This window comes from Ricinus communis, chromosome 1 (assembly GCF_019578655.1).
Source record: "Ricinus communis isolate WT05 ecotype wild-type chromosome 1, ASM1957865v1, whole genome shotgun sequence".
In the NCBI taxonomy this organism is placed as follows: domain Eukaryota; kingdom Viridiplantae; phylum Streptophyta; class Magnoliopsida; order Malpighiales; family Euphorbiaceae; genus Ricinus; species Ricinus communis.
The window spans coordinates 16,978,789-16,990,841 of record NC_063256.1 but is presented as its reverse complement, the minus strand read 5'-3'; the positions used below and the strand labels follow the sequence as shown (position 1 = coordinate 16,990,841).

The window sequence follows — 12,053 nt, the reverse complement described above, 5'->3', positions numbered from 1 at the left end:
ATCCGGTTCAGTAATTTGAAAACCCTACCCAATTTAAAATCAAATCATTATTGAGCATTTTTCTTTTTCTTTTTTTTGGTTTTGTTTTGTTTTGTTTTGTTTCCTTAGCTAAGCAACAGAGAGAACGTTTGTTACAGCTCTCACTTCCCACTATTCTGTAAAGATGTCAGGTATACACATGATGTTATTGGATCCTCCTGTCACAAAAATTAGTTGTCTTGAACGGACGCATCTGAGGATTGAGCTTGCAGTAGATGAAGAACAGAGGGATTGTCAATCTTTTCTTCCAGATAAAATGGGTAAATCTAAAACACAGATTCACTGTTTTATTGTGTTTCCATAAATAAAAATATGCTTACAAGCTCATGTTCTACGATGCAACTCCAGTAACATCTTTGCATTTACACTGAGACCATTCTGATAAGGACACATGCATGATTCATTGTGGATGTTGGATTTTATCCCTGAGACACAAGCACAATCATGAAGTAACTAGTTATGATCACATAAAGGGTCTAGTCTAGTGATTTTCTCCCTATGCATTCTTATACTTCAGAATTGTCCTTGGAATTCACCCATGAAATATTCTTTTTTCGACATTGTTGGCAAATCTCACTCTTGGTCGCTCTCCAACCTGTGCAAAAATAAGACCCAACTACACTTAGTTAACCTTGGAGAAGATGCAATGCCTGAATTGCAAGGGCTTGAAATGCTATTTAGCACTTACTGAGATTCTGCAATGAATGTTAAGATCATAATTCATTTGGATGAGGCGACTTTTTGCTAGTTCTTCTGCTTCAGATAATTTCCTGCAAGCCTCTTTCACCTGAATCGAAAATACATAATTATATTTTAAAGTCAGGATGCTAGACATTATATCAGATTGTGATAAATCGATTCATGACAGTGAAACTGAACCCGAGTAACTAACTAAACATATCGTAAATCTTGTGATTTAACTTTGTGCAAAAACATTTAAAGTTTTGTGGTGCTCTAAAATCAAGCACTGAACTCTTTTTAGGATCAGGGTAGAGTGGCCATAGTCAGTACGAGAATCTTTATATTAAAACCCTGAGTTTGTTCCAAATGGTTATTGTGGCTCTAATTAGTGAAAGTATAGGAGGCTTTAGCTCAAGAACAAATCAGGCAAGAAGATTCCAGGCATTGTCCCACGACTGGTTAAAGTAAACTAAGGAGATGGTTATAGAATGTAACAGAACTGAAAATGAAGGCTCTGCTTAAAATACTAACTAGAAGCTATTAGGGTCTGTAATTCTAAAAGCATTTAAAAGGAAAAAGAGTTATTGCGTCTTGAGTTCAAGTGATACTGACCCCATTGTTGCATATAACAAGATGATCATTGGAATCAGATGCAGCATTCTCAAGCATATTGCGTACGTGAGACAGTTCCTTGATCAAATCCAGGGCAACTTCTTCAGCATCCTGCATCTGGTTTTTGGAGAACTCAAATGCCCTCTCTGCATGGAGGCGGAAGGAAGCACAGTCTAAACAAGTACAAAGTCCTCTGCATCCTCTTGGATGTCTTTTAAGAATACTCTTTGCCGAACCATTGGCAGAATTTCGCCAAGGATCAGATGCTTCAAGCTTGGATGAGTTTTCAGAAAAGTTGCCTCCTTCAACCGGCTCTGCAGCATTAGTAAATAGTCCTACTGATGTTCTACACTTATCATTCTTGGCAGGTAATTCTTGTGAAACTGAGTCGAAGAATTTTCCAGAGACAGATGGAGGATTAACAAGAGAAGAACATGTAGCCATGGCGACTGAACTTCCATTAACCAAATTTACAGTGCCAGGGTCACTATCTGAATGTCCATCTTTATTATCTGACGTATCCACAATGACTTGTGATTCTTGTTTTTCTAGTAAACCAACAGATTCTGGAATATCAGTGTTGTCATCAGAAGGAATTAAATTAAGTTGATTGCTATTAGATGGATGATTGTTATCTGGCAATGAAGACATTTGCAGACTACATGGATCAGTGTCATACTCCATATGACAACTTGTGTCATGTAATTTCTCTACTGGGCTGTCACTATGATCAAACACCGATGCTGGTGGGACTAAATTTTCTTGTGAACTCTTCTCAAGTTTTGGGCAGTTCCCATTTCTGGAATCACCTGAAAAACCATTTTGAAAATTGAGCATTTTGATATTAAAATCAGAAGTTAGTACAACTGCCACTAGATTCTATACTGTGAAGAGAGCAAGGAATTTACCAGAATTATCTTTAGCAATATCCATCAGATAAGGAAGCATTCTTCTATAGTTGAAGGAGCTTCTTGTCTTAAACAGCTTGAGTTGTGAGCATGGATTCAAACCCTATTTCATATTGAACAACTTAAATTAGAAAAAGAAAATGATACAGAAACAGAGAACGTCACTACTATTTCTTTGCAAATCCCCAACAAAGCTATATGCTGAATTTATATTACATTTTATTTTAAAGTAACATAATACTATTATCTTCAATGATCTTACCCATTTCATTTTATAGCTGGAGTCGGTTCTTTTGTCACTTGCATTCAGTGGCTTCCTAAGAACTTGATCAGCATTTGGTGAGACGAGTTTGATTCTGTCATCTATATTCTGATATACCACAGCTTTACCAGAAATGTCAGCATCTGGTGGTGTCGTCATCTGAATAGACTCTTCATTTGCATCTTCAACAATGCAAGGAAGGTGACTAACACCTCCTTTGCTCTCTCCATAATCCAGTGGTTTTGTATTATTAGAATATCCATTGACCTGAGAACTATCAACCACTGAATAACACTCCGGGGTTGAGCTTTCGAAATCCTTATCTTTACAAGCAACTCTCATCCCAATTTTTACATTTGCATTATCTTTTGAACGACATTGATCATTGAATAAGGTAGTGGAATCAACCCTCTTAGAATTATCCTTTTGTGAACCAAATAGCATTGATGAATCAGTACCACTACCATCTGCAAGAACCTGTTTATCTACTGATACTTCTTGTTGGCTCGTAATGTTTGGGAATTTGCCCTTTTTGGGAGAACCTATTGATACAAATAGCAGCAAGAGTTCAACTTTCTACACTTAACAAATAGAGTAGAAGAAGAAGAGAAACAAGAGAAAAAAGAACAGGAGGTTTACAAGAATTATCATATTCATGGATCATATCCATGAGATATGGAAGCAATTTTCTATAGCTGAGTGAGCCTGGAGCTTTGAACACTCTAACCCTCGACCACGGATTAGGAACCTATTCCACAAAATCCAAACCTAGCTTACATTAGCACATATTTCACTCTCATGATTAACAATAAATCGTAAAATTTTCTATAGCTACAGAGGAAAGATATCAAACTTACAGACTTAGGTGCTGTACTGTTTGCAATTTTCTGGTCTTGAAGAGCCTCACTCTTGCCAAGGTTTTCAGTTGATAGGTTGGCAGATACACATTCCATGGTACCCATATGAAGAAGCATCTCAGAATCTGGTGGTGTTGCCTGTAAACATTGCTCATCAATCAACACATCATTTCTCACATCCCCTTCAGTCTCGCATGAAGTAGCAATACTATACTCCACAACTGGTTCCATGATATCCCGGTTTTCTTCCACTTTTCTGCCATCAGAACATTTCCCACCTGTATCTTCTTTATCAATGGAATCAAAACTAGAAAACTCCCCACTCCTTTTCTCAGACTCCTTTCTCTCTTCTTCATCATCACATAACCTGCAATCATTATCCGCAAGAGAGAAAACCCGTCTGGCGCGAAGATCTTTGATAACAACACAAGACCACTCGCCTATGTCACTAGAATCTTTCTGTCTGGGCTTCTTTTCCTTCGATTGGAGACCAACTGGGTTCTGTTTATTGATGCGAGATGAATCGGAGCGTGCTCGGCCAGAGCGATTGCAATGAAGATAGATCTTGGATTTGCTGCGGGTGAAGATACCCATCAAAGGATGGCTTGAAGAAGATGAAGATGACCTCCTTCGTTTCTTGGAGATGATTTGCAGAGTTTCTTCCATTGATATTTTCTTGTTCCCCTTTCCGTGTGCGCGTTTAGAGAGAGGAAGAAAGAGTAGAAAGGCAAGAAATGGGGATTTTGGAGTGAGAAAGATTTTGGCGGGAGAAATGGTGGCGGGAACGTTGCAGGGATAGTGGAGGGTTTTTGGCGGGAATTGGCTTTAGGGGCCCAAGCTTTAATAAGAGATATTTTAAATATTACTTTATAATTCGCTTATTAGAAATAAAAACGAATAACCCAAATTTGACCTCTACTTTTAGCTTTTTCAAATTAAGCCCTTTTACTTTTATTTGCTCACATTAAATTCTTATTTATTGAATTGTTTATATTTTTATTTTTATAAAATTTAAAATTTTTAATAACAGAAGATATAAATGGTGTTAACTTACTATGCAACATATGCTATTTGGTATTTTTATTTTATAATTTTATTATCAAGTTTTAAGATCTTAATTCTTAACCGATTAAATCATTAATTACTTTTTAAAATAATTTCTACTTAACACACTATATTATTTAAAAGTAATTTAAAGATTAGTTCAATAATTTCGGAACCTGACTAAATTATGTACTTTACTTAAAATGAAAAGATAAAAGTTTCTGTGTAATAATGAAAAATTTAGAAAATTCATTTTATAATGATTATTCTAATTTCATGATATATATATATATATATATATATATATATATATATATATATATATATATTATTTTGGTCATTATTGTGTATATATATATTTAGTTAATAGATATGTGACTTGACTATCGTTCTAATTGAATATCTCTATTATGAATAAGTTCTTATTAATAATATATATATATATATATATATATATATATATAGTTTATTCTAGTTTATTTTGTTATTTATTAAAAACTAAAGTATTTTTATAATCATCTCTTTATTAATAATAGTGTATGTCTATTTTTTCCTATTAGTTCATCTTTTATTTTTATTAATTAAACACCATGTCTTAATTACTATAACTGATTTAATCTAACAAATTAATATTTTAATTTGAATAAATTAAAATCAAGTAGTATCATTTCAATTAAATCAACAGCTTGTTATTTAAATAAAAATATCAGTTAAATCCAAATTATATTTAATTTTTTATCATTGTTAAAATTTAAATTTAAATAATAATTTATAGGGATTAATGTCATTAAAAAAAATATAGAAATTTAATGTTATACAAATAAGTATAGGGACTTAATTTCATAAAATAAAATTATAAAAGTTTAGTATATCAAACCTAAAAATTATCTCTAAACGCAGCATGTGTAATACATAGTCTTAGAAAATTTAAAGTTCATAAAAGTAAAAATGCAAGGACCTAAACCCTAAACCTAATATCAGCAAATAAAAATGCAAGGACCTAATTCAAAAAAAGTAAAAGTATAATGAGCCAATTCTCAATTATTAAAATAAGAAATCTATTGGTCTGTTTACTTATAGAAAACCATGTCACTTTTCTAGAAAATTTTCAAATGAAAAAAAAAAATAGAACTTAGTGTTTACTTGTGCTATTTTTTTTGAAATGAAAATGGAAAATAGTTTTTGATGTTTTTAAAATTATAACTAAACTTCAAAAAAAATTTAAAAATAAATTTATGACTTGTTTACTTGTAGAGAATTTTTTTTTCCATTTTTATTTTCTAAATTTTAAGAAAAATAAATTTTTTTCATTTTTTATAGAAAATTTATAAAATTTGTAAATATGTCTACTTTATAAAAAAAATTCTATTTTTTATTTAGATAATGTTGTAAGTATAAAAGATAAACTGAAATAAATAAACTGAAAAACTCATTGTTTTCATTTGAAAACAAATGACTTATTATATAAAGAAAAATATAGAAAACATGTTAAATCTAATTTCAAAAAAAAATTAAAATTTAATTATATTTTTGAAATCATAAAACAATGTTTTCTATTTTCATTTTAGAAAAATAGTACATGTTAACACAAACTTCTATTTTTTGCTTCATCTAAAATTTTCTCTAGAAAACTAACATAATTTTCTATAAGTAAAGATGCCTTAATATATTTTTTTATATTTTTCTTTATATAAGAAGTCACATGTTTTCAAATAAAAACAAGGACTTTTCATTTTATTTATCCAAAGTCTACCTTTTATATTTAAAATATTACCCAAATAGAAAATTATATATTTTTTTAAAAACATATTTTACAAATTTTTTGAATTTTCTATGAAAATAAAAAGTTTGTATTTTCCTTAAAAATTAGAAAATAAAAATGAAAAAAACTCTCTATTGAACTATTAAAGTAAATCCTTCTCAGCAATTTTGACTAAAAAATCTGGAATTCTAGGCATTCTCAGCCAACACTATATGCAGTGATTTTATTTAAGAAAAATTCTTATCTAGATTTGGTATATGTTTCCACTTATACACCAAACTCACATATCTAATACCAAAGTGTTAGTGTACTCTCCTATTAGTTGTTATGTATATACCAAATCTAGATAAGAATTATCCTTTATTTAGTACTTTATGTCCAAATTAATTTGTTTTATTAATTTTCTATGAAATAATTTTTCATGATTTTTCATTAATATAATTAAGCATTTTATAATCATAATAAATAAGAAGAACCTTTATTTTTTAATTTTATTTAAATTAAAATATCTTTAAAATAAATCTAATATATATATATATATTAAAGCTGAAACAAAGATAATGGTTTAATCATAGTTTGCTATATAGGATTACTAAAACATGACATTTGTTATTATTTTTATAAATACTAATTTATAAAAAATAATTCTTTTCTCTTTTAATCTATAATCGGTTATAATAATAACTTTTTAGATTTAAATATTTATGTCTTTTTCTATTATTATCTTATTTAATTAATTAATTAATTTTATTTGTATATAGTATCTTTTACTGTATTACAAAATTTTGGCTTTAAATTTAATTAGTCATTTAATATATTTATTTTTATTTTTATTTCTCTTTATTTACTAACTTGAGTTGATTAATGAATTTTATATTTTTTCTATAATCTATGTCACGACCCACTCTGTGGACCCGTGACCGGCACTAGGGAATGGGTAGGCGTAAGGCCACCGAATCCCATAGTAAGCCTAACACTCACTAACTCAAACCAACCTCAACTCAAATTTTACTATTATTAATACCACAATTGATAGTAACATTAAATTTTACACAATTAAATCGGTCTGCCAGAAGAACTAGGCGAGACCCGAAACTCAGAAAATTTACAACTGATACATCTACTATTACTAATGCAGAGAATCTAAGATTTACCAATTTACATACCAAATCAAATACATCACCCGATGATGAAGGAGTCGGGTTACTGAATAAGAGTCACGGGAACACTAACAACACGATCCGAAAAAAATTGAGACCGCCGGTCTAGAGTGAGTTAAAATCAAATAATCTAGAGACTATTGCAGTCTTCACGGGAAAATATTAATTATTCGAATCGATATCAAACCATGCACGTAAATACGACTCATATTATAATCATACCATAATAAATAAATAAATAAATATATATATATATATATATATATATATATATATATATATATATATATATTTACTTTTACTGGACGAGTGGCTCAGTAGAACCCTAATCCCCAAATTCTAGTAGCCTTTTGGCTCTCTTGATCCAATAAGACTGGCGCCTAGAGAGCAATGCTCGACTAGGGACCTTACCTCCAGTCTGGTCACTTAAGTATCCAAATATGCCGGCACCCACAGAGCAATGCTCGACCAAGGACCTTTACTCCAGCATCTCATTCCAATAGGACTGGCGCCCAGAGAGCGAAGCTCGACCAGGGTCCTTTACTCTGGCATCTCACTCAAATCAGTCCAGAAAGCCATGCTCGACCAGGGCAAAACTCATAATAATCTTATTACCGCAATTTACTCAAATCAGCCTAGAGAGCCATGCTCGACCAGGGCGAACTCATAAAAATCTTATTACCTGTCCATGATCATTACCGGTGCGCACGCGGTCCTGATGTAACCCATCTACAAACCACATTTCCCAAATCACAATCACCACATTTAATAAATATTATTTTCTAAAGAAGTCATTCAACCTTATCAAAATATTGATTAACAATTTAGAGTAAGACATTATGCAACTCATATGGAAAACTGATAATATTTGGTATTATTATAACATTACTATAATAATACTTATATTATCTTCAATAATTAATAATCCAGTGAAATCATTTATTTGCAATACTAACAATCATATCAAGCATAAATTCTAAAATAGCATATTAAAATAAGACTTAACAATAGTGCAATGATTAAATGACTTTAACTCACAGAATTGGGCGACCTCCTAGCTCTGCTCCGGTGCCTCGGTTGGAGCGAGCCGAACAGACAGATCATCTAATCATGGAAAATAATTTATCAAAATGCTGAAACAATCGATCATTAATCCTAGGTCTAGACTCCTAGGACTGACTGTCTAAGAATCTTGACTCAGGACAATTCTACCGAAAATTCGGTAGAACCTCCCCTACAACACGGACATTACCCCCCCGTAAAATGGGTCCAGGACCTGCCAGAAAAATACTTTAAATATCCAACAATCCAAACAACGGGAGTCAGGTCTCCAAACTTCACTATTTTTTTGACTCCACTACACAGCACAAAACACGAGGCAAGCAACTGACAGACAATTATTTTTGACTCACAAATATCATCAAATACTCAATATAATCCAATAGACACACAATTAAACCAAGAATTTCCAAAATTACAGGCCAGAGAAAATTACCGAGACGCTCGGTCGCTCGGTCGACTCGCCTCTAGCCGCCGGAGTCCAATCGACGATCCGAACTCACCATCAGACTCGAAACGACACTCTGACGACGATCCCCGCTTCCGATTTTCCAATCTGACACCCGATCGTCCGGAGAGATTTGCGGACGATCTCAGCCGTCGATTTACAAACAGAGCTTGATCGCCACGAAAACGGTGCCATTGCGAAGCTTGAGCTGAGGAGAGTCGGGATACGCCCTCCGATCGTCCATCCTCCGCCGGAGCTCGCTGGAAAAGTCAAAAAATACGGCCACCACCACTTCGCCGGAACTCCCTCCTCCGGCCACCAAAACTAACGCCGCCACCGACAAAAGGAAGCTCTCTCCAAGGGGAGCCGATCGCCACCAAAATTGGCCGGAAAGGCCGCCGAAACGATGCTCGGAAGCCGCAGCCTTCCTTGCGCGCTTCCACCCCATGCCGACGCCGCTGCCATCGCAGCTCGCCGCCAACGCCTTGCTTGGCCCGCCCTCACTCGACCTCCGACTGCAACTTCTTCCTTTCTCTTCTCGACGTCTCCCTCTCTCTCCCCGCTTCTCTCTCCCTTTTCTTCTTTCCTTTCTTTCAATATTGACATTTGACCCCTGAACTTTTTCTTATTACAATTTGGTCCCTAAACTTTCTTAATTACTTACAATTTCATCCTGCAGAATTCCAATTTAACCCCTAAACTTTCCTTTATCCTTTCAATTAAACCCCTAACTAATTAATTTGGACCAAATTAGAATTATTGAAAATACACAATTACATAAATACTCCTGACTGACATATTTATTTACAAAAATACCAAACTCACAAATTTTCATTAGAACCCCATAAAAATAAAATTATACTTTTAATCCTTATTCCAAAATAAATTTCCAATTTAGTCCTAACACAAAATTAATTTAAATAATAAATTTCCAACTTAAAATTCAATACCACTAATCAATTAAAATACCAATTTTCTCAAAATTCTTTTATAAAAACATCCCTTACAATTTCTACCATAATTTTTCCAATATATAATTTTATTTGTACATATACATATACATTGGGGAAAAATTAGAATAACCAAAAATATATTCTACCCTTCAAATAAGTTACTTAATTAATTCTTAAAATTCAAACTAATTGGGTATAGAAAAAAATAATTCATTCAATTGACTAATATTAAAATTTTCATTAAATCTTTTCAAATTAAACCAAATAAAAATAAATCTAAAATTAACTTAAATAAAAACTAATTATTAAATATAGAAAAATTCCGGGTATTACAATCTAATTGCTTTTATTTTTTAGTTTTGCTATATATATATTAAAGCTGAAACGAAGATAATGGTTTAATTATAGCTTGCTAAATAGGATTACTAAAACATGACATTTGTTATTATTTTTGTAAATACTAATTTATAAAAAATAATTCTTTTCTCTTTTAATCTATAATCGGTTATAATAAAACTTTTTAGATTTAAATATTTATGTCTTTTTCTGTTATTATTTTAATTAATTAATTAACTAATTTTATTTGTATACAGTATCTTTTACTATATTACAAAATTTTGTTTTAAATTTAATTATTCATTTAATATATTTATTTTTATTTTTATTTCTCTTTATTTACTAACTTGAGTTGATTAATGAATTTTATATTTTTTCTATAATCTAATTGCTTTTATTTTTTAGTTTTGCTCATTTTAATTTAAAATTTTCATTCATCTGTAACTTTTCTTTTCAATGATGTTTTCATTTATTAACAGTAGAAAAAGTCTATATATTATATAATTTCTACCTACAAAAAAGTCTAAATACAATTTTATATTTCAGCCATTTAAGTTTTTTTTTTTTAAACCGCTTCAACTCTTTTTCTTTTCTTTCTATTCTTTTATACTTCAATTTTATTTTTATTTTTATTATATTTTATATTACTAAAATTAGTAACAAATAATTAATCGTATTTGTTCATGCATATTTTATATTGTGAACAAAATTAAAGCTTAAGTATGTTTTTTTTATTTATTTTATACATTTCATAGATTCTCACATTATTTATTTTAATGTTCAATATTCAAATCAATAATTTTTAAATTGGATAAATAGAACTGGAATTGTTAAAACAAACTAGAATCGACTCAAAACCAGGAGACCAGTTTAATATCATTTTTTCCTCAGTTGGAATCTGAACTATCTGTTTCGTTCCAACCTATAATATTAAATAATTCATTTTTTTTAAACATTGGTTGGAACCAGATGAAATCGAAACTGGCAAGTTTATTGTCACAATGTCTACTTTTATATATGCTAGGATAATTATTTTATTTATATTAAACTAATGTTAATACGAAATATTTAATATATATGCTCTATTAATTATATAGTTTATGTTAGAAATTATAATAATTTAAAAAATTACTAATATAATTATTGTTAAGGTATAATAAATTTAACAATAAAATATGAATATAAAACTAATTTATAAATAAAACTACATAATTTATTAATAAAATATATAATTAATTCCATGCAAAGCGCGAATATTAAACTAGTTCTAAATATCTTTCTCGGCTCTATAAAGCATAACTAGATATATATTTAATGAAATAATATGCATTTTTACCCTTAACGTCTATTGATTAAGTACTTGAATTGCTTATTTTCTTAAGCAATTTTGTTCACATAAAACATTAATAGCTTTTTTTAAATCTACCCTCATTGCATGAGCGATTGATGAAGCTATCTTTGGTATTGTTGACCTAATAGTCAATTGATCTCTATTTTAATCTTAACAATTGAATTGAGAGTTGCTAATAAGTTGCTTGAGTGCTCATGTAATAGTGTCTTAAGAAGACACGAACTGGAAAAAAGTGCCTTAAGCTCTTTGAGAATATTTTGAGAAAACATATAAAGCGTGAGAGCACTTGAAAAGCATGAGGGCACTTTCCATTTGGTTAAGTTGACTGTCTATGTGTAAAGAACCCTTGAAAGACTCCAATAACATCAGCACGCTTGGTAGTCAAAGAGTCTTTTTTGAAAAGCACGAGGGCACTTCCAGAATGTGGGGGCATTTAAAATCAAAGAGAAATGTAAAATATGGCAGTAGGTTATGCGACTTGAAATGCGAGGGTGCTCCTCAGTGCTAATAAAGCCTCCAGCGAGAGTGCTTCCAAAGCACAAAGGCAATATTCAAAATTAATATTGAGTCAGTGACCGTTA

The 12,053-nt window shown here is 31.0% G+C and overlaps 1 protein-coding gene across 2 annotated transcripts; it reads right to left on the bottom strand.

Moving 5' to 3' along the window:
• Positions 1 to 300: 300 nt before the first annotated feature.
• On the bottom strand, positions 301 to 4,170 carry LOC8280963. Of its 2 annotated transcripts, XM_002518585.4 has the most exons (7): positions 3,360 to 4,168; positions 3,142 to 3,250; positions 2,503 to 3,044; positions 2,241 to 2,343; positions 1,333 to 2,141; positions 728 to 826; positions 301 to 634 (listed from the first exon to the last, which is right to left on the bottom strand). In XM_002518585.4, exons 1-7 carry the CDS (start codon positions 4,023 to 4,025, stop codon positions 572 to 574), a joined length of 2,391 nt encoding a protein of 796 aa, XP_002518631.2. In that variant the 5' UTR covers positions 4,026 to 4,168; the 3' UTR covers positions 301 to 571. The 2 variants fall into 2 exon arrangements, with proteins under 2 accessions (XP_002518631.2, XP_048226402.1); XM_048370445.1 differs by lacking the exons at positions 301 to 634; positions 728 to 826 and adding an exon at positions 856 to 1,050 and having other exon boundaries at positions 1,311 to 2,141; positions 3,360 to 4,170.
• Positions 4,171 to 12,053: the final 7,883 nt, after the last annotated feature.

Bases quoted from the DNA above. Each gene is read 5' to 3' on its own strand.
- LOC8280963 (XM_002518585.4), bottom strand. From the start codon at position 4,025: ATGGAAGAAACTCTGCAAATCATCTCCAAGAAACGAAGGAGGTCATCT. The intron at 827-1,332 runs GTCAGTATCACT...TTTTCGATTCAG, and splicing joins TTGTTATATGCAACAATGGG to GTGAAAGAGGCTTGCAGGAA. The intron at 635-727 runs GTAAGTGCTAAA...ATTTTTGCACAG, and splicing joins ACATTCATTGCAGAATCTCA to GTTGGAGAGCGACCAAGAGT.